Source organism: Procambarus clarkii, chromosome 6 (assembly GCF_040958095.1).
Source record: "Procambarus clarkii isolate CNS0578487 chromosome 6, FALCON_Pclarkii_2.0, whole genome shotgun sequence".
Taxonomy (NCBI): Eukaryota; Metazoa; Arthropoda; class Malacostraca; order Decapoda; family Cambaridae; genus Procambarus; species Procambarus clarkii.
In genome coordinates, this window is record NC_091155.1 from 39584877 (window position 1) to 39608673 (window position 23797).

At 45.0% G+C, this 23797-nt stretch overlaps 2 protein-coding genes across 5 annotated transcripts in view; one reads left to right on the plus strand and one right to left on the minus strand.

Annotated features, from left to right (window-relative positions):
• The window catches only part of Rpn1 (regulatory particle non-ATPase 1), a 674509-nt gene extending 665804 nt beyond the window's left edge, over positions 1-8705 (minus strand). The window contains exons 1-3 of the mRNA XM_069308605.1: positions 8525-8705; positions 5578-5763; positions 383-540 (exon numbers count right to left, since the gene is read on the minus strand). Coding sequence (XP_069164706.1) covers positions 383-540; positions 5578-5763; positions 8525-8608 — 428 coding nt within the window. The 5' untranslated portion in view covers positions 8609-8705. The remainder of the gene's footprint in view (positions 1-382; positions 541-5577; positions 5764-8524) is intronic.
• A 12381-nt stretch (positions 8706-21086) lies between these two features.
• Positions 21087-23797, plus strand: part of LOC123754116 (selenocysteine lyase) — an 84385-nt gene continuing 81674 nt past the window's right edge. For 2 of the 4 annotated variants that reach the window (XM_069308612.1, XM_069308615.1), the window contains exons 1-2: positions 21095-21228; positions 22069-22207. In XM_069308612.1, the coding sequence (XP_069164713.1) occupies positions 22143-22207 (65 nt within the window). In that variant the 5' untranslated portion in view covers positions 21095-21228; positions 22069-22142. Of the gene's footprint in view, positions 21229-22068; positions 22208-23797 lie in introns of all 4 variants that reach the window. The other 2 variants (XM_045736310.2, XM_045736312.2) reach the window with 1 other exon arrangement.

The window sequence follows — 23797 nt, forward strand, 5'->3', positions numbered from 1 at the left end:
TGTTGCAATGTACAAAGCAACATCAATTAAAAAAAACGGGATTAGGATGCAAGCGAGAGAATTTGAGAAGTATCCTTTCCAATTTAGGATGTAATCACTTGTGATATTTAGTTCTCTCCAACAGATAGCAGCATTTATTGGAGGAGATTTGAAGGCCAGAAGAGGTCTAACATTACAACTTTTGGAAACTATTTTCAAGGTACTGTACCTGAATCAAAGTCACTTATTGCAGACAACACCTTTGTACACAAGTCGACTACTTTCGACAGTCACAGCGGCAGGGTAAAGTCCAAAGTAAAGTCTTAAATGTATTAAATAACCGGACTGTAAACAATTGAATTATGTTGTAAAGATAAATAAAATCAAACTTTAATATACTAACCTGACATACTCGTGACCCCAGTCACCTACGTCACCACGCTGGCCCAGAAGACGGTACTTAAGACACTCGCGTTCCTCGGACATGGTCATGGCCAATACCGATACAATATCTGCAGTAAACTTCTTCAACTTGCTTTCCTTTATTTTGTCATATATGTCCTATAGAGAAGAAACGATCTAATTCAGTGAAGCACAAGTGATCAATACACAAGACAATTTAACCAAATAAACAAACACGTTTAAATGGACAGTATATGTTTTGATACAGTACTCCTTACATTACAGCATTGGAGAGCATGTTATACCCATCATACAGTACAGTACTTGTCGAAAGTATCGCATCCCTGCTTGAGGCGGCACTCACTTATACAGTAAAAACAGCACTGAATGTAATGAAATGGCAATTTCTGGGGAAGCCCTAGAGGCTCCCTGAAGATATTATATACTGATCAGTATCATACTATCAGGTGCCATCAGCCATGGCATTCCTATTGGTCTACCGGAGACCATGAGCCTGAACATGGTCCCCTCAGAGAGGTGCATGGAGGAATGGCCTATGAAACCGTTAAATGTAAAGTATAATCATACTTGCGAGTTACCGAAATGGACAAAATATTTTGTCCAGGAAAGCATTCAGAAAGGTAGGCAAACCAAAACAAACTACTGCATGGTTTGAAAACAAGACCATAACCTGAAAACTGCCAAAAGAACTACCCAACAATTAGAACAACCCCCAAATTTACTTGAAGCCATCGCTGGCCAGTTAGCCCCACCGTCCCTCCCTTGTTTGGGGGAGAGGAGGGAGGCATACCGGGTCAGCCGGCTCACATCAACCTCAGTTTGAAGTTGATGAACCATACCAATGCCCTGGGGGAGGGGCTGGTGTCAGGGAGCCTCCGGGCTCACCCAGAAATTAGCATTTCATTACATTCAATGCTGGTTTTCTGGGGGGAGTCCCACTGACTCCCTGAAGCTAAATACCCAAATAGAAGTAAAGGAAAAAGGCACATAACAGGGAGGAGGGAGCACCACAGGTATCACCCCGAAGAAGAGACACGCAGCCACAACACACGCCCCAAAGCAACACGACACTGCTGAGACCAGGGATTGTGACAAGATACCTGGTCGCCAAGACCACATTCTACTACCAAAACCCTTGCGCCCCAATATTGGCTCCATACTCACCAATGCTGTGAGTATGCCATAAGAGTGGCATACTCACAGACAGCAGGAGCATGAGGGTAAACTGCAGAACTAGGCAAGCATCAACAACTAAAAGGACCCCTCCTGAAGCCAGCCGAGACAATCTTCGCCAGAAAGAAAGAGCTGGCTGCAACTGAACAAAATGCCCACCAGGGCCATGGAACTAAAACCCCAGCGATGGAGGAGTGCAATAAGCTTACCCCGGCGACGAAGGAGAACAGAAGCTGGCTCCCCTGACAACCAGAAGCCAAAGAAGCAACATAGCTACCAAAAAAAAAAACAATTCCAGACGGAAGGAGCTCCCATAAAACGAGCAAAAAGAGAAGAAAGAAGGAACCCGGCCAGAGACCAGACAGGCTCAGGCTGCGCATGAGCAGGCCGGAGATGAAACAGTGTGAGAAGCATGCAAAACGGGACCAATGACTCGGCAACCCTGAACACAAACAGGAGCAGCTCCGCCAACACAGCATGAGAAGAGGCAACACTAATTTGTCAAAAGGTGCCAACCAAAATCAGCCAAAAAACCAGCATTGAATGTAATGAAACACCATTTTCTGGGTGAGCCCCAGAGGCTCCCTGGAGCTTATCGGGTTAATGTATGTTATATTAGACCGCGACATTAGCTAAGGAGTTCAAACCTACCAGGGACCAGCACCAGAACCTGGCCTCTTCAGAGAGGTTTCAGGGAGCAATGGCCCTGGAAAACCCCCTTGTGGTTGGGGTTTTCCTTATCTGCCATCGACCGGAGTTAGGCACCCAGAAAGGTAGGCATAACTAAACAAACCCCACATGGTAAAAAACTAAAACAAAAAACCGAACAGAGGTAGAAACTCCCTACAATCCCAAGGAAACAAGCAAACAAGCAAACATCACACTTTACTGCCACACTGATTGTCCGCGCAGCCCTCCCCGCCCCGAGTGGGGGAGGGGGGGAGCCCTGGAACTCACCGTGCAGGCTTCCTAGCATCAATTCAGAAGCTAAGCTTCAACCAATGCGAAAAAAACGCAGACTGGTGGAAGGGTTGCCAGGGAGCCTCCAGGGCTCACCCAGAAAATGGCATTTCATTACATTCAACGCTGGTTTTCTGTGGGGAGCCGCTACGGTTTCCGGGAGCTTCATACCCAAAGAGAAGGAAAAGAAAGGGCTGAACCGGGAGGCGGCCGCCACAAACTCCGCTACGCGAAGACAAGACAACAGTCTGCAACCAACGCAACAAGAATGCACAGGAGCAGACACGCGTATAAAGAACGGGCGGCCAGGAACCTGTACGACCCTCAAATCCTTGCGTCCGAAATGAGCCCGGGAAGACCGGGCAAGGTATTGCTAACCGGTTAACACCCAAAACTAACAAGGGGTAGATGACAACACTGAAAACCCCTGCGACGTGTACAATCACGGGGCCTAGCAGAGGGCCATCAAACACTACCAGTGGAACTATAGCCACGCTAGGCAGACCCCCACAAGGCAAATGAAAATGAAAACGAGAAAAAACATGCAAAAGTACACCATCCCCAGAGGCCGTAGGAACCGGCAGCCGCATAGGTAGCAAGTCACGAAACACCTTGACGCCCTAACCAGCACAATACCAGTCCCTATCCAAGGCCAAACAAGGGCCCCAAGCCCCAGCTGGCCCCAAGAGCAAGGCAAATGCCAAGCAGCAAGAACCTGTACGGGAATGGTTCCCGAACGCCCCAGGGAAGATAGCCCTGTCACGCAGGGGCAGTACTCACAGGGCGCTTAGGGAAGGAAGCCCCCAAGCACATGCAGCCCCGGTACTGATGAGGAACACCCGGCCACCGCACAACACAAAACACGGCAGTGAGTGCCACGAAGGCAAACACCACCTAGGAAACCGAAGCCAGAGAAGCGTCTGTCCCGGTTGGCATTAGCTTACGAACTGGTGCTAGGCAGCCGGCGCGGTGAGGTAAGGGGGCCCCCCCCCTCCCCCTCTCGGGGCGGGGAGGACTGCACGGACGAGCGGCGCAGTAGTGATGTGTGATGTTTGCTTGTTTCCTTGGGATTGTAGGGAGTTTCTACTTCTCTGTTCGGTTTTTGTTTTAGTTTCTTACCATGTGGAGTTTGTTTTGTTATGCTTACCTTTCTGGGTGCCTAACCTTGGTCGATGGCAGATAAGGAAAACCCCAACCACAAGGGGGTTTTCCAGGGCCATTGCTCCCTGAAACCTCTCTGAAGGGGCCAGGTTCTGGTGCTGGTCCCTGGTAGGTCTGAACTCCATAGCAAATGTCCCGGTCTAATATAACATACATTAGCCCGATAAGCTCCAAGGAGCCGTAGGGGCTCCCCACAGAAAGGGAGGAAGAACTGAGCCCTAGAAAAAACGGATCCAGAACTCCAGCGGGGCACACACGAGGTATGCATGAAGGGCATCCCAAGCCTCGACTATCGAAACCCGGGAGGAAGAACCTACGAAAGGATGAGTTCGAAGAACCTAAAGGCCCACGGAAACGAGCCCAGGGAAACGGGGAAGCAGCATCCAACTCGTGCACACACAGGAGAAGAGGAAGAGGAAGAAACCCCTCGCCTCAGCATGGAAAGACCCATTGCAAAAGGCATGAAAGTCAACAACAGCAGGGGGCCACGGGGCAGAGCTCTCATCCATATCCACTACCCGAGATAGAAAATCGGAGTCCAAGGAAAATGCTTCAATGGAAGAGGTCGGCTGAGAAAACCCAGAAGCTTTGGGAAGACAGAGATGGTGAACTGCCGCTGTGCTTGCATCAGAAGGGGCCAACCTCGGATCGACCCGAGCTAAATCCTGCCTCAAAACCGAAGCCCTCAAGACACTTTGAAGCTAGAAGCAGGGGGATAGGAGAAGGGCAAAACTGACCCACCTAAGAAAGAAGAGGTTATCTTGAGGTTATCTTGAGATGATTTCTGGGCTTTAGTGTCCCCGCGGCCCGGTCCTCGACCAGGCCTCCACCCCCAGGAAGCAGCCCATCACAGCTGACTACCCAGGTACCTATTTACTGCTAGGTAACAGGGGCATAGGGTGAAAGAAACTCTGCCCATTGTTTCTCGTCGGCGCCCGGGATCGAACCCGGGACCACAGGATCACAAGTCCAGTGTGCTGTCCGCTCGGCCGACCAAGGTATGGACAGAATCAGGGTAGAGTTGATAAAAAATATTTGAAACCCTAATACTAAGCAGGGCAGATCCAGGGCATCCAACCTGCCATACAACCGAGACCGCTGCAAAATTTAAAACCTGAAATACCAAGTGGTCAGTGCCTGAAACTTCTGAACTGCAACAGAGGAGAGGGTAGCTAAAGCACATGAGGAAAACAAGTCCCACAAGACGTGGGTGTCAATGTCCCAACAGGCAGTACAGCCGAGGCAGACTGAATGAGCATCACCTGGTGGCATAGGCGATGCACAACCCTCAAAATCGCTAAAGGCAACGGCGGACTCGGAAGGGGTAACCAGAGTACATTTGAACCTGTAGGGGATTTCCATGGCCTGCAGGGTGTGCGCCCTGTAGGAAGCCCAGGCACTGGGAACGCTATGCTGGTAGAACCCCCTGCTGATCATAGGTAACCCAAGCTACCTGAAGGCAACCTAGGCCAAAAGGGGGCCAACAAGGGGGTTCAGCCACACACACACAACCCTAGGCAAGCCTAATGAGGCAAAAGACAGACCCCTCAAGCAGATAAAAGGGCCAAATGAAAATTAAAACAAAACACAGAAAACCCAAGCCCCCAGACCGAGCCACGGAGAATGGACAATGAGGGAGAAACGTCGGTTTCTCCCTCATTGGGGAGAATGAAGAAGAAACCGCTCAGGAACACAAAATACAAGTAATTATGGGGGAACTAACTATAATACTGTAGTGTTTGAATAATGGCGAAGGAATGACCCAATGCATGTTTACGTGTACAATTATACACTCGCACATGTATTGGGGTCTTTCCTTCACCTTCACAAATAATTATTTTCTACATACATAACACAAGCCATATTAAACACATTAATCACCTTCATAGTCTGGTAGTGCAGTCTCATAAACTTGAGTGGTTTAGGTACACTTGTCATAGAGGTAGTAGAAGAACGAATGAGAGACCGGATTTGTTCAAGCGCTGGCTTGTACAATTCAGCATTAGACTCCTGCAGCCTTTCCACCAACATGTTCAACTCCTCTTGCAGCTGTTTGTCCTCTTCAGACTATATGAACAAAATTAATGTACATTAATTTCCATACAATGACACTCATGGACCTTCCTTACTACACAAAATTTGGCAGATTTCTATTTCTCACAAATCACTTGTACATTATTTTAAATTAAAGTAGAATTCTAGTTCCACACAAGATTTAATGCAGACTTTTTACACACGTTAGGAAACAAGACTTGTTTGGTTTAATGATGTTAACACAATTTTACTTCAGTTTGCATGCTGCTATAAGCTACAGTTAGCAAGAAATGGACACACATCAAACTTAAAATTAAACTAAATCTAGAGTTTTGTTTTAAAGGGATTCAATCCTCTTTTTTGCCAGACTTCCCTACCCTATTGTGGCTAAAATATGCCACCTACAATTTCTGTTATTTTTTCCATGATCAGGGAACACAAATGAACACTTTTATAAGATGAAGGATTTTTTTTTAATTTTTTTTTTTTTGCGCCTGTGGGTGTTGAAGCCATTTGGACTCCTCGCGGTTTAAGGGTTAAAGAACACAATAAAGTAGCCGTCACAACTGGAAGAAAAATGACAGGTTAGATAACAAGAACTTTTCACACTAGAGATGCTATACCGTTGATGATACTTTTCAAGACGCTTGTGCTCTCTAGAGTGGAGTACTGCTGCACAATGACAGCCCCTTTCAAAGCTGGAGAAATTGCTGACCTGGAGAGCGTGCAGAGATCCTTTACTGCTAGAATCCACTCAGTAAAACATCTAAACTACTGGGACCGACTAAAAGGCCTAAATCTGTATTCTCTTGAGCGCAGGCGGGAGAGATACATAATAATTTACATGTGGAAAATATTAGAGGGGCTGGTCCCAAACCTGCACACAGAAATAACACCACATGAGACCATAAGGCATGGTAGGATGTGCAGAATACCCCCGTTGAAAAGCAGAGGTGAAATAGGTATTACGATGTTGAATGTGTGTGTTTTCCAGGTAAGTAGACTTTCCCTTACTTATCTGGAAAGCACACATTCAACGTCTTAAAACAGACTACACAACCCCGACTTGCCATACTGTACTTAAAGCCCTCACTGGCACCACCCGGGGAGTACATCATAAAATCTTGCTCCGTTTCAATACAACCTACATTCCTAGCCAACTAGACAATTGTTGCTAAGCATATGCATCGGCTGCACCTACTAACCTACAGAGCCTAGAGGTCATTCAAAACAATGCCATGCGACTTACATGTGGAGCAATGTGTTCCACTCCTATGCTCGGACTTTACGGAGAAACGGGCCTCACAAGCTTAGCCACCAGACGAGACATGTGTGCCAACTATCTGTCACATGTACCACTGCTTACCAGACACAGCCATACAGATCAAAAATTACCCCAACAGTTAATCCACATAACCCTCAATATAGACCTCTCTCCACTCCAAAACCCTGAAACCCAACTTACTGTCCCCCCATTCCACCTTGGCTTTAATACATCAGTACAACTTGAAGACAACAATGATGGTGGGGACCGGGCCACACTGCGCCAGGTGACGGTGGGGACCGGGCCACACTGCGCCAGGTGGCGGTGGGGACCGGGCCACACTGCGCCAGGTGGCGGTGGGGACCGGGCCACACTGCGCCAGGTGGCGGTGGGGACCGGGCCACACTGCGCCAGGTGGCGGTGGGGACCGGGCCACACTGCGCCAGGTGACGGTGGAGACCGGGCCACACCACGCCAGGTGACGGTGGGGACCGGGCCACACCACACCAGGTGACGGTGGGGACCGGGCCACACTGCGCCAGGTGACGGTGGAGACCGGGCCACACCACACCAGGTGACGGTGGGGACCGGGCCACACCACACCAGGTGACGGTGGAGACCGGGCCACACCACACCAGGTGACGGTGGAGACCGGGCCACACCACACCAGGTGACGGTGGGGACCGGGCCACACTGCGCCAGGTGACGGTGGAGACCGGGCCACACCACGCCAGGTGACGGTGGGGACCGGGCCACACCACACCAGGTGACGGTGGGGACCGGGCCACACTGCGCCAGGTGACGGTGGAGACCGGGCCACACCACACCAGGTGACGGTGGGGACCGGGCCACACCACACCAGGTGACGGTGGAGACCGGGCCACACCACACCAGGTGACGGTGGGGCCCGGGCCACACTGTGCCAGGTGACGGTGGAGACCGGGCCACACCACACCAGGTGACGGTGGGGACCGGGCCACACTGCGCCAGGTGACGGTGGAGACCGGGCCACACTGCGCCAGGTGACGGTGGAGACCGGGCCACACCACACCAGGTGACGGTGGGGCCCGGGCCACACTGCGCCAGGTGACGGTGGAGACCGGGCCACACCACACCAGGTGACGGTGGGGCCCGGGCCACACTGCGCCAGGTGACGGTGGAGACCGGGCCACACCACACCAGGTGACGGTGGGGACCGGGCCACACTGCGCCAGGTGACGGTGGAGACCGGGCCACACTGCGCCAGGTGACGGTGGAGACCGGGCCACACCACACCAGGTGACGGTGGGGACCGGGCCACACTGCGCCAGGTGACGGTGGAGACCGGGCCACACTGCGCCAGGTGACGGTGGAGACCGGGCCACACCACACCAGGTGACGGTGGGGCCCGGGCCACACTGCGCCAGGTGACGGTGGAGACCGGGCCACACCACACCAGGTGACGGTGGGGACCGGGCCACACTGCGCCAGGTGACGGTGGAGACCGGGCCACCATGACCCTCCACACACTTCTCTTCACTCCATACTTACCAACTCCTCTTTAATATCGCCATCTTTCTTGTCTTCCTCCTTCTTAGCCTCCTTCTTCTCCGTCTTGGTGGCGTCCTTGGTCATGGTGGCCAAGATATATGGTGGAGGGAGAAGACACAGCTCACCCGCCTCGACTTTGTTGACGTTCAGCCTCCACTTGCGCTCAACCCTCGACTTCCACACTCATTCCCCTATTTATATTTGTTATTTCAATTGTTACAGTTGTGGCTATTAATTTGGGTTATGTTTATTAAATAATAACTTCATAAAAAGAAGCGTTCCACTATATTGATATTGCAAATGTGATAATTATATAGTGAAGTCGATGGTATGCGAGGGAAGGGATGAGGTTGATATAATATTTCTTTTTAATAATAATTCACTGAGTCGGAGGACATACATGTACACATTCTATGTATGAGTGTGTGTACATGTATCTATAACATTAATAATTGTGTAACTAGCGTCAAAATATTGTTATTTGCTTAGCTAAACGAACTAGAGGGTTCAGTTCCTGAACCGATTATGTGCCTCTGTAACCCTTTACACCACCGCCCACGGCATGGGTATGGGGTGCATAATAAAGAAAGAAATTATATCGGGGGACAGGAAGCCAGAGTGTATGCATACACGTTTGGCTGTGGATATATATATATATATATATATATATATATATATATATATATATATATATATATATATATATATATATATATATATATATTATTAAATATGACCGAAAAAGTAAGATTAATAATTCTAACACGAATTTTCTCAATCTTTCGTACATTACTCTCTCCAGACACAAAACTCTCCAGACACAAAACAGAACGCTTTAAAAGAGACTAACGTCGTCTATGCCTTCAAATGCCCACTTGGGGACTGTAAGCTCCAAAAAACCCAGTATATAGGCAAGACAACAACATCTCTTTCTAGGCGTTTAACGATGCATAAGCAACAGGGCTCCATTAAGGAACATATAATCTCTTCCCATAACCAAACCATCGCCAGAGAAATCCTAGTAAACAACACAGAAATCATCGATAGATACAGCGATAGCAGGCGGCTTGACGTTTGCGAGGCACTACACATCAAGAAGTCAACACCAGCAATCAACAGCCAATTATTGCACAACTATATTCTACCCACCTCAAGACTCCGCTCCAATATAGAAGCATCAAGAAATATGGACCAATAGGCTTTCTACAAACACTTCTATTCAATACCCATTGTATCTGTTCTGTCTTGTGTTGATACTTTTAATACCCTATTAATATCCCCTATTGTTCTGTCTTGTGTTAATGCCACATCACCCTTCCCACCTCACTCAAATGTAGATATAAAATCAGAGAAACGCAAGTTCTAATCAGTTGTGTATTTGTGAAGTCTTTGAAAATGTAATAAGTTTTACGAAACGCGCCCGTGTCGCGTCAGACTAGAAATAAAAATGAATTTTGGAGAAGTGATTTTTGATTTACCTCCAACAGTGAAGCGTAATGTACGAAAGATTGAGAAAATTCGTGTTAGAATTATTAATCTTACTTTTTCGGTCATATTTAATAATATATGTCTACAGGAAAGACTGCTACCAAAATATATATATATATATATATATATATATATATATATATATATATATATATATATATATATATATATATATATATATATATATATATATATACCCGCATTAGGTCAGGTGATAATACAATGAAGGTGAAAAACATGGGGGGATACATAAGGGATAAACATAGGGGCTGCAGAAGGCTTATTGGCCCATACGAGGCATCTCCTATCTAAACACAAAGATTAATCCAGTGTAATTGGCCTGTTATGTTGGACATTGTCTTCTGTGTTGGCATCGATATGTTCTTGTCTTGTCCTTACTCTCATGGTGGGTAGAGTAAATAGTTCCGTGATTTGGGTGTTCATGGTAGGTCGCTCTATTCTTATGTGAATTGCCTCAAGAATTTGTAATCTTCTTGAATCTTGGGTTTTGTCTATTATGCAAGTATTCTTGTTTAACATTTCTCTTGTTAGAGTAATGTCATGGGCTTGTCTCATGTGATTCCTAGGGGCACCAGATTGAAGATGGCATGTCAAACGCCTCGTCAGCTTGGTCGACGTCATACCTATGTACTTACATTGAAGGTTACATCCTTCGTGGGGGCAAGTGTACATGTATACAACGCTTGACTCGAGGGTTCTCCGCAGAGGCACTACTCCTAACCAAAACATAAACCTGATAATATTCTACAAAACCAAGAAGACTTCCGAACTCCTTATCAAAAACAGCCCGAAGCCGACGGAGAACCCTCTACAGCAGTCAAGCGTTGTATACATGTACACTTGCCCCCACGAAGGATGTAACCTTCAATGTAAGTACATAGGTATGACGTCGACCAAGCTGACGAGGCGTTTGACATGCCATCTTCAATCTGGTGCCCCTAGGAATCACATGAGACAAGCCCATGACATTACTCTAACAAGAGAAATGTTGAACAAGAATACTTGCATAATAGATAAAACCCAAGATTCAAGAAGATTACAAATTCTTGAGGCAATTCACATAAGAATAGAGCGACCTACCATGAACACCCAAATCACGGAACTATTTACTCTACCCACCATGAGAGTAAGGACAAGACAAGAACATATCGATGCCAACACAGAAGACAATGTCCAACATAACAGGCCAATTACACTGGATTAATCTTTGTGTTTAGATAGGAGATGCCTCGTATGGGCCAATAAGCCTTCTGCAGCCCCTATGTTTATCCCTTATGTATCCCCCCATGTTTTTCACCTTCATTGTATTATCACCTGACCTAATGCGGGTATAAAATCAACTAGTATTGTAAGATTGTTCACTTGAGAATGAACCATGGAGGTTCGAAACGTCGTGCAAATTATACAAATAAGTGTAATACACTCTATAGTAAATCACTTCTTTTCTTCACCTTAAAAGTACGAAAATGAGTTTTGGAGAACTCCTATTCCAATAAAGCCCTGATGCTAAGAAAATAGTTAGAGGGATAGAAGCCCTAAACCAGAAAATAATAAATACAGAATATGCGGTCATATTCAATGAAATATATATATATATATATATATATATATATATATATATATATATATATATATATATATATATATATATATATATATATATATATGTCGTACCTAGTAGCCAGAACTCACTTCTCAGCCTACTATTCAAGGCCCGATTTGCCTAATAAGCCAAGTTTTCCTGAATTAATATATTTACTATAATTTTTTTCTTATGAAATGATAAAGCAACCCTTTTCTCTATGTATGAGGTAAATTTTTTTTTATTGGAGTTAAAATTAAAGTAGATATATGACCGAACCTAACCAACCCTACCTAACCTAACCAATATTTATAGGTAAGGTTAGGTTAGGTAGCCAAAAAAAGCTAGGTTAGGTTAGGTAGGTTAGGTAGACGAAAAAACATTAATTCATGAAAACTTGGCTTATTAGGCAAATCGGGCCTTGAATAGTATGCTGAGAAGTGCGTTCTGGCTATTAGGTACGACATATATATATATATATATATATATATATATATATATATATATATATATATATATATATATATATATATATTCTGATTCTGATGTATTATGATTAACTTGATTCATGATTATATACACTGATGGTTCCCTACACCGCACCACGGGTGCAGCTGGAAGTGCAGTTGTCCTGACAATGGGCGATGGCTTGTACTTTGAGTGGGGAGTCCGTATAAACAACTGGGCCTCTACCCTTCAGACTGAACTATTTGCCTTGCTCCTTGCACTGAAATGTGTACATGTCTCAAAACTTGATACATTAATTGTAAGTGACTCCTTATCATCCTTAATTGCTCTCAACTCTTTAAGACATAACTGTAACATGCTCGTGTCCGAAGCTAGACACAAATACAACAAAATTATTAAGGATGGTAACAGAGTCCATTTCATGTGGACTCCATCTCATGTTGGCCTCCGAATGCATGATAGAGCTGATAAGTTAGCCAAAGAATCTGCCTTTAAAGGAGCCGTTGAGTGTAACCTTGGATTGTCAATGAGCCATCTGAGAGCAGCAGTACACCGAGAACTTCAACAAGATCTTGTAGATCTGAGGCAAAGTGAAATTGACACCAGTAATTCCATCTATCATCATACTATCATGCAAGAGGAGCCACACATCTATGGTTCATCCAATAAAATCAGCAGACTTCTAGATGTTACTACTGCTCGGCTTAGACTCGGTTACAAGTATCTCTGGGAATTCTCATTATCTGCTGATGTAGACCTGACCAAATGTAAACTGTGCCAACAAAATTATTCGCACACCCTCCGTCACTATGTGATGGAGTGCGAAAAGATACGTGAATTTAGAGACAATTCTATAACCAATGTTCCAGCGATGTGTCAATATTTCATTCAAAATGATCTGCTACCAGAAATTTTAGCCAAATATCCCCAGTCTGCTAACTGTAGGTAGTAACTAAGTGATTGTAACCTATCCACCGCTGCCCACAGGATGGGGGGCGGTGTAACCTATCCACCGCTGCCCACTGGATGGGGGGCGGTGTAACCTATCCACCGCTGCCCACTGGATGGGGGGCGGTGTGCAGGACAAACATATCAATTTTGACACTAGCTCTCCACATATGTCACTTGCTTAATTTAGAACCTGTACTTGAGGTCGATCTCGAACCCATTGTTGATGTGACGACTTATATTGAATTTTGTAACTAGCTCATCAAGATTGTAACTTGCTTAGCTAAATGAATTGTGGGGTTCAGTCCCTGAGCCCATTATGTGCCTCTGTAACCCTTTCCACTACCGCCCACAAGATGGGTATGGGGTGCATAATAAATGAACTAAACTAAAACTAACTGCAGCTCTTGATAAAAATGAGTTCCCTGTTGGGATATTTGTGGACCTGCGTAAGGCTTTTGACACTGTCAACCACCAAAACCTTCTTCTTAAATTACAACATTATGGAGTCAGAGGACACTCCCTACAATACCTCAAATCCTACCTTACTGACAGGCTCCAGTATGTTTCTGTGAATAATTCAATTTCTCCCACCCTACCCATCAACATTGGTGTTCCTCAGGGCAGCATACTTGGCCCTCTCCTCTTTCTCATCTACATTAATGACCTTCCAAATGCCTCCCAACACCTCAAACCAATTCTATTTGCTGACGACACAACCTTCATTTACTCCAGTCCTGATCCCCTTGCTCTAAATGCCACAGTAAATACTGAGCTAAATAAAGTCCATCTTTGGCTAACTGCCAACAAACTCACCCTTAACATTGACAAAACTTTCTATATTCTGTTTGGCAATAAATCCTCTAATGAAATAAATCTAAGAATAAACAATACCCAAATCAGTAGTAAAGTTGATGGTAAATTCCTTGGTGTCCTCATTGATCACAAGCTGAATTTCCAGGGACACATTCTAAATATATCAAAAAAAGTTTCTAAAACTGTTGGCATTCTTTCTAAGATCAGATATTATGTACCCCGCCCTGCCCTGGTGACTCTCTATTTCTCCCTCATCTATCCATATCTCAACTATGGTATTTGTGCTTGGGGTTCTACTACCCAAAATCATTCACGTCCTCTAATTACTCAACACAAAGCTGCTATTAGGACAATATCCAACTCTGGCCCCAGACATCACTCGGTACCCCCTACTCAAATCTCTGAATATGTTAGACATTAAGTCACTGCACATTCTCTCATGTGTATTATACATATATAAAACGCTGAACTGTAATGCCAATCCTGACCTCAAAAGCTTCATAGAAGGTTGTAACAGAACCCATGAACACCACACCAGAAACAAATAAGAACATAAGAACATAAGAACAAAGGTAACTGCAGAAGGCCTGTTGGCCCATACGAGGCAGCTCCTATCTATAACCGCCCAATCCCACTCATATACTTGTCCAACCCGCGCTTGAAACAATCGAGGGACACCACCTCCACCACGTTACGCGGCAATTGGTTCCACAAATCAACAACCCTGTTACTGAACCAGTATTTACCCAAGTCTTTCCTAAATCTAAACTTATCCAATTTATACCCATTGTTTTGTGTTCTGTCTTGTGTTGATATTTTTAATACCCTATTAATATCCCCCCTGTTATGTCCATTCATCCACTTGTAAACCTCTATCATGTCACCCCTAACTCTTCGCCTTTCCAGTGAATGCAACTTAAGCTTTGTTAATCTTTCTTCATATGAAAGATTTCTAATTTGGGGAATTAACTTAGTCATCCTACGCTGGACACGTTCAAGTGAATTTATATCCATTCTATAATATGGCGACCAAAACTGAACTGCATAATCTAAATGGGGCCTAACCAGAGCAAGATATAGCTTAAGAACCACACCAGGTGTCTTGTTACTAACGCTGCGATTAATAAATCCAAGTGTCCGATTTGCCTTATTACGAACATTCATGCATTGATCCTTTTGTTTTAAATTCTTACTAATCATAACTCCCAGATCCCTTTCGCAATCCGACTTCGCAATCTCAACACCATCTAGCTCGTATCTTGTAACTCTATCATCATTACCTAACCTCAGAACTTTACATTTATCAGCATTAAACTGCATCTGCCAATCCTTTGACCATTTCAAAACCCTATTTAGATCAACTTGAAGTGATAGTGAGTCCTCCTCCGAATTAATTTCCCTACCAATTTTCGTATCATCGGCAAATTTGCAAATGTTGCTGCTCAAACCTGAATCTAAATCATTTATATATATTATAAACAACAGAGGTCCCAGGACAGAGCCTTGAGGTACTCCACTAACAACATTATCCCACTCTGACTTAACCCCATTTATACTAACTCTCTGTTTCCTTTGGAATGCCCGAAACGCTGCGCGTGCTAGTGGCTTTACAAGACTGTAATTACCATAATTGTATCCTCACATTCCTTATGTACATTCTTGTATATGCATAAATAAATAAATAAATAAATGAATAGCCATGCCCTAATCCAGCTTAATATAGCACCCCCAATACCATGAGCTTCTATTTTTTTAATTAGTCTTTCATGTGGCACTGTATCAAAAGCTTTGCTAAAGTCAAGGTACACAACATCACAATCTTTACCACTATCAACTGCCTCAACTATGCTAGAATAAAAAGATAACAAATTTGTTAAACATGAACGGCCATTTGTAAAACCATGTTGCGACTCATTAATTAATTTATGTTTTTCAAGATGGAGACGAATTGTATTTGCAATTAATGATTCAAGTAACTTTCCCACAATAGAAGTTAGGCTAATTGGCCGATAATTGACGCAAGTGATCTATCTCCTCTCTTAAAAACTGGTATCACATTAGCAACTTTCCAAAACTCTGGCACTCTGCTTGAATCTATTGATTTATTAAATATGGTAGACAGTGGCTCGGAAAGCTCCTCTTTGCATTCTTTCAGCACCCTGGCAAACACTTCATCCGGCCCTGGGGATTTGTTTGGTTTGAGTTTTTCTAATTGTTTAATTACATCCTCCCTGGTAACTGCTAAACTAGTCAACCTGTCCTCATCCCCACCCACATAGACTTGTTCGGCTGAAGGCATATTGTTAAGTTCTTCTTTAGTAAATACAGATATAAAATATTTGTTAAAAATACTACTCATCTCCTTGTCATTATCCGTTATTTGACCTGTCTCAGATTTAATGGACCTATCCTTTCCCTAGTCTTAGTTCGATATAACTGAAAAAAACCCTTTAGGATTTGACTTTGCTTGCTCCGCTATGCGAACTTCATAGTTTCTTTTTGCTTTCCTAATCTCCTTTTTAACATTTCTAACCAGTTGTACGAATTCTTGTTCTAAAGTGACCTCCCCATTCATAATCCTTTTGTACCAAGCTCTCTTTTTACCTATAAGGTTCTTTAAATTATTTGTTATCCACTTTGGGTCATTAGTATTCGATCTATTCAATTTGTATGGTATACTACGTTCCTGTGCTTTGTTTAGAATATTCTTAAATAAGTTATATATTGAATCCACATCGAAATCCCCTTTTACGTCACCTGTCGCTGGGTTCATGTCTCGCTCTAAGACCGGCCCACACCCCATACCCAAGACTTTCCAATCTATTTGACCCAATAAATTTCTTAGGCTATTAAAATCAGCTTTTCGAAAATCTGGCACTTTAACAGAATTTTCTCTTACAGGTCTATTCCATTCTATGCTAAATCTGATTACTTTGTAATCACTGTTCCCTCGCTCACTCCCTATTTCGATGTCATTAATTTGTGTTTCCCTGTTAGTTAACACTAAATCTAAAATATTATTTTCCCGTGTTGGTTCCTTAATGTGTTGCGTAAGAAAGCAATCGTCAATTAATTCTAGAAAATCTTCTGCTTCACTATTCCATGTTTTGTTCAACCAGTTTATTCCACTAAAATTAAAGTCACCCATGACATAAATACTGTTAGATCTAGATGCTCTAGATATTTCATCCCATAGATGCTTTGCTTCCATTCTGTCTAAGTTTGGTGGCCTATATATAACTCCTATTATAATATTATTTGCTTTTTCGTTTAATTCTATCCAAATAGTTTCTGTGCGTGGCTCAGTTTTGATTCCCTCTTTGAGACTACATTCAAATTGTCCCTAACATATATGGCTACTCCCCCTCCTCGTCTAATATATCTATGTTCTCTTTCTTCTCTTCTTCCATTGGGTCATCCCTTGCAAATGATATTCCATCTTCCAGTACTGACGTTAAGGACTATCTCACAGTCTCTGTACCCAAAGCCTATTAATTCCACTGACGTCAATGAGATAATCCTTTCCCTTAAAACCAAGTCTAGTGCCCTTGAGGAGATACCAACTTTAATTTACAAAAAAGCCTCCACATCTTTAGCCCCTGCTATTGCATTGCTCTTCAACAAGTCACTTGAACTCCAAACCTTTCCAGATGTTCTAAAAAAAAACGAGAGTGACGCCTGTCCACAAATGTGGTGATCCCACAGATGTTAACAACTACAGACCTATTTCAATCCTGCCTAACTTATCAAAAATTTTTGAAAAACTAATCTACAAGCAGCTTTACTCTTATCTAGCCAAGCACAATATACTTAGCTCTTGTCAATATGGCTTCAGACCCAAAAAAAGCACTAACGATGCACTTATTAGTATGATTAACTTGATACATGCAGCTCTTGATAAAAATGAGTTCCCTGTTGGGTTATTTGTGGAACTACGTAAGGCTTTTGACACTGTCAACCACCAAAACCTTCTTATTAAATTACATCATTATGGAGTCAGAGGACACTCCCTACAATACCTCAAATCTTACCTTACTGACAGGCTCCAGTATGTTTCTGTGAACAATTCAATTTCTCCCACCCTACCCATCAACATTGGTGTTCCTCAGGGCAGCATACTTGGCCCTCTCCTTTCTCATCTTCATTAATGACCTTTCAAATGCCTCCCAACACCTCAAACCAATTCTATTTGCTGACGACACAACCTTCATTTACTCCAGTCCTGACCCCCTTGCTCTAAATGCCACAGTAAATACTGAGCTAAATAAAGTCCATCTTTGGCTAACTGCCAACAAACTCACCCTTAACATTGACAAAACTTTCTATATTCTGTTTGGCAATAAATCCTCTAATGAAATAAATCTCAAAATAAACAATACCCAAATTTGTAACAAATTAGATGGAAAATTCCTTGGCGTTATCATTGATCACAAGCTGAATTTCCAGGGACACATTCTAAATATATCAAAAAAAGTTTCAAAAACTGTTGGCATTCTTTCTAAGATCAGATATTATGTACCCCGCCCTGCCCTGGTGACTCTCTATTACTCCCTTATCTATCCATATCTCAACTATGGTATTTGTGCTTGGGGTTCTACTACCCAAAATCATTCACGTCCTCTAATTACTCAACACAAAGCTGCTATTAGGACAATATCCAACTCTAGCCCCAGACATCACTCGGTACCCCTACTCAAATCTCTGAATATGTTAGACATTAAGTCACTGCACATTCTCTCATGTGTATTATACATATATAAAACGCTGAACTGTAATGCCAATCCTGACCTCAAAAGCTTCATAGAAGGTTGTAACAGAACCCATGAACACCACACCAGAAATAAATACAGTTTTGATATCCCAAGAATACGACTTAATCAAACTAGAAATGCTCTGCAAATCAAGGGACCCAGAATGTGGAATGACCTTCCCAACCATGTTAAAGACTGTACCTCTCTCAACCAGTTTAAGATAAAAACTAAACACTACCTAATAAATTCCCTGTAACCTACCTTACCCCTCTATTGTCAACCCATGTCTGTTATTTTCTTTTTTTTAATCAACACTGTTTGTCAACCTATTGTATTTGTGCTGCTTTTTCAGTCATGTTCCCCCTTTTTTTTATCTTTATTTGTATTTGTTCTCAACACTTTTTATTCTTTATGCTCAATTAGTATTAAGTTCTAGATATTAATGTTTTTCCTGCCCGAAACGCATTGCGTAATAGTGGCTTTAGGCATTGTATGTACTAGCTCTATCTATATATCAATCCATTAATGTAACATCACTTGTATGTATGTACCTTACCTGAATAAACATATTTATTTATTTATTTATTTATTTATCTGTGTGAAATAGTTTAAATCCATTTATCTGATATTCAGCTAATAGTGCTCTATTTTCTACATTCATCCACGTTTCGGTAAGTGCAATAATATCTATTTTTTTCTGTGCAGACAAGAGCATTTAATTCATTAATTTTATTTCTTAGACTTCTACTGTTAAGAACATAAGAACATAAGAACAAAGGCAACTGCAGAAGGCCTATTGGCCCATACGAGGCGGCTCCTATTTATAACCACCCAATCCCACTCATATACTTGTCCAACCCGCGCTTGAAACAATCGAGGGACTGTACAATGTTTGTACTGTAACGCTGCAACTATGTATGTACTGTTCCTAAATAAATTATTATTATTATTATTATTATTATTATTATTATTATTATTATTAAAAATACACCACGCGTAACGTGTCCCTCGAAAAAAATAAAAAAGGGACACGTTATGCGTGGTTTTCCACCACACCCTGCCCCACCACGCCTCCACCACACCCCGCCACTCCGTGCCCTGCCCCACCACGCCTCCACCACACCCCACCACTCCGTGCCCTGCCCCACCACGCCTCCACCACACCCCGCCACTCCGTGCCCTGCCCCACCACGCCTCCACCACACCCCGCCACTCCGTGCCCTGCCCCACCACGCCTCCACCACACCCCGCCACTCCGTGCCCTGCCCCACCACGCCTCCACCACACCCCGCCACTCCGTGCCCTGCCCCCACCACGCCTCCACCACACCCCGCCACTCCGTGCCCTGCCCCCACCACGCCTCCACCACACCCCGCCACTCCGTGCCCTGCCCCCACCACGCCTCCACCACACCCCGCCACTCCGTGCCCTGCCCCACCACGCCTCCACCACACCCCGCCACTCCGTGCCCTGCCCCACCACGCCTCCACCACACCCCGCCACTCCGTGCCCTGCCCCACCACGCCATGCCACACCACACCCTGCCCCACCACGCCTCCACCACACCCCGCCACTCCGTGCTCTGCCCCCACCACACCCCAAGTGGTGGGGCAGGGCACGGTGTGGCGGAGCAGTGTGGGGTGTAGTGGGGCAGGGCAGGTCGGGGTGTGGCGTGGTGGGGCAGGGCACGGCGTGGCGGGGCAGGGTGGGGTGTGGTGGGGCAGGGCACGGCGGGGCACGGCACGGCGGGGTTACCTTGAGGTTACCTTGAGGTGCTTCCGGGGCTTAGCGTCCCCGCGGCCCGGTCGTCGACCAGGCCTCCTGGTTGCTGGACTGGTCAACCAGGCTGTTGGACGCGGCTGCTCGCAGCCTGACGTATGAGTCAAAGCCTGGTTGATCAGGTATCCTTTGGAGGTGCTTATCCAGTTCTCTCTTGAACACTGTGAGGGGTCGGCCAGTTATGCCCCTTATGTGTAGTGGAAGCGTGTTGAACAGTCTCGGGCCTCTGATGTTGATAGTTCTCTCTCTCAGAGTACCTGTTGCACCTCCGCTTTTCAACGGGGGTATTCTGCACATCCTGCCATGTCTTCTGGTCTCATGTGATGTTATTTCTGTGTGCAGGTTTGGGACCAGCCCCTCTAATATTTTCCACGTGTAAATTATTATGTATCTCTCCCGCCTGCGCTCAAGGGAGTACAGTTTTAGGCTCTTTAGTCGGTCCCAATAGTTTAGATGGGACAGGGTACGGCGGGGTGGGGCAGGGTACGGCGGGGTGGGGCAGGGCACGGCGGGGTGGGGCAGGGCGCGGTGTGGCGAGGCAGGGCACGGCGTGGTGGGGCATGGCACGGGGCGAGGCAGGGCACGGCGTGGTGGGGCATGGCATGGCGTGGTGGGGCAGGGCACGGGGCGAGGCAGGGCACGGGGCGTGGCCCTGAGAGCGTCACCACAGTTCAAAGTTGGCGGGTCGGGTGCGCGGGCGGGCAGTGCGCATGCGCCCTAGCCGCTACACGTGATCCAACGGGACGTAAACAAATGTGGTGGGAACGCCGAGGTGGATCAATGTGGATTTGAAAGCTTGTGTTGTGAGTGCCGTGTCGCCCGTGTCTCCGAGTGGTCGCCGCAGCCTCCGTGTAGGTGCTGGTGGAGGTGGTGGGGCCGCCACGACCACCACAACACTCACATAACACCCTTTCTCTCACACCCTCATTGCCCAGTGGCGTTTTTTGTCACCACAGTTTGAAAGGTTAATGAGTGAGCGGATTGAGAAGTGGTGGTTGTGGTGAGAGGGGGTGAGAGGGGGTAAGGCAGGGCATGTGTGTGTGTGTGTGTGTCGGGAGTGTGTGTGTGGGGGAGGTGTAAGTGTGTGTGTGTGTGGGACAGGTGTGTGTGGTGGCTTTGTTCTGTGCTGGTCACACTAGTGGGGAGTGTGTGGGGGAGGTGTAAGTGTGTGTGTGTGTGTGTATGGGGGGGAGGTGTAATTGTAAGTGTGTGTGTGTGAGGGAGGTGTAATTGTAAGTGTGTGTGTGTGGGGGAGGTGTAATTGTAAGTGTGTGTGTGTGTGTGGGGGAGGTGTAATTGTAAGTGTGTGTGTGTGGGGGAGGTGTAAGTGTGTGTGTGGTTGCTTTGTTCTGTGCTGGTCACACTGCCCTCACTCAACACACTTGTTCCTGTGTCTCGGGGAGTGTTTGTAGGCCGGTGCTATCAACACATGTTTGTAGACAGCAAGAATATATAACAGAATTCATTGTGATTATTACTTGTAAATGACAAAATCAGGTGTCAATTATATCTGATTGAAAAACTCATTACATATGACACTCAAAATCTTGGGCATTTTCTGGCATAGTTTCCTTAACCCTATGTAGCTCCCTGATAAAAGGATCTTTAATACATTACACAAGAGGTCATAGATATAAACTAGCTAAACACAGATGACGAAGAAATATAAGAAAATTCACTTTCACAACCAGAGTGGTAGACGGTTGGAACAAGTTAGGGGAGAAGGTGGTGGAGGCCAAGACCGTCAGTAGTTTCAAAGCGTTATATGACAAAGAGTGCTGGGAAGACGGGACACCACGAGCGTAGCTCTCATCCTGTAACTACACTTAGGTAATTACACTTAGGTAATTACATAGTTCTAACCAGCATATTGCCTTCACAATGTCTAGCAGGTTGCTACATCCTGCACAGAGTATGGTTGCTCTTCGGATAAGTATTAATGTTCAAAATTTGTAATTGTAATTATTTTAAACTTCCAAAATACACGATATCCTTCACACATCTACTTGATACAAACAGCTATACAGGGGTACCTCAGTTTAAGAGTTTAATCTGTTCCTGGAGATGGCTCGTATTCCGAAAACTCGTATTCCGAAGCTAATTTCCCCATAAGAAATAATAGGAAATGAATTAATCCGTTCCTGACTACCCCAAAAACCCCACATCAAACTAAATTTTTATAACTAATTCATCTAAATAAAACTACAAAACTATGTTCAAGTTATTACTTACCTTGCTGTTGAATGTTGTAGGCGTATGGAAGATGGTGAGGAGGGGGGAGGAGGAGAGGAGTTACTGCTTGGAAGGGGAGTCCCCTTCCATTATCACATCAGGCAGTGAGGACCTTTCTGGTGTGCTCTCCCTGGCACGTTTTATCTGAGTGCCACTAGGTCCTGGTTGAGGCTCACTGCTCGATTTCCTCACCACATATCTGTCCATGGAAGCTTGCTTTTCCCTTCTTCGCAAGCTGTCTCTGTAGTAAGGCATCACATTGTTATTGAAAAGATTAAGGCAACGGCCTACTACAGCTTTCTCTGGGTGAGTCTTTTCAACAATTGTTTGAATCTCTTCCCACATCTGACACACCTTCCTAATTTCTGCAGAAGGGACATTCGCTACTGCCTCCTCCTCCTCCACTGTAGAATCATCAGCTGCGTTGTCTTGCTGTTCCTGTTGAAGGGCTAGGAGTTCTTCGGTGGTCAGTTCTTCGTTGTCTTCTTCCACCAACTCCTCCACATTATCACCATCCAATTCCAAGCCCATTTGCCGGCCCAGAGTAACAATTTCGTCAACAATAGGCACATCATTTACAGGCTCAAACCCTTCAAAGTCTAGTTCTCTCACACATTCAGGCCACAATTTTCTCCAGCCAGAGATCAGGGCACGCATAGATGCAATAAAGCACCTAAATTATTGGGATCGTCTCAAAGCCCTCCAAATGTACTCACTAGAAAGAAGACGAGAGAGATATCAAATAATATACACCTGGAAGATACCGGAGGGCCAAGTACCAAATCTACACAGTAAAATAACAACGTACTGGAGTAAACGATATGGAAGAAAATGTAGAATAGAACCAGTGAAGAGCACAGGTGCCATAGGCACAATCAGAGAACACTGTATAAACATCAGAGGTCCAGTGAAGAGCAGAGGTGCCATAGGCACAATCAGAGAACACTGTATAAACATCAGAGGTCCAGTGAAGAGCAGAGGTGCCATAGGCACAATCAGAGAACACTGTATAAACATCAGAGGTCCGCGGTTGTTCAACGTCCTCCCAGCAAGCATAAGAAATATTGCCGGAACAACCGTGGACATTTTCAAGAGGAAACTAGATTTATTCCTCCAAGGAGTGCCGGACCAACCGGGCTGTGGTGGGTATGTGGGCCTGCGGGCCGCTCCAAGCAACAGCCTGGTGGA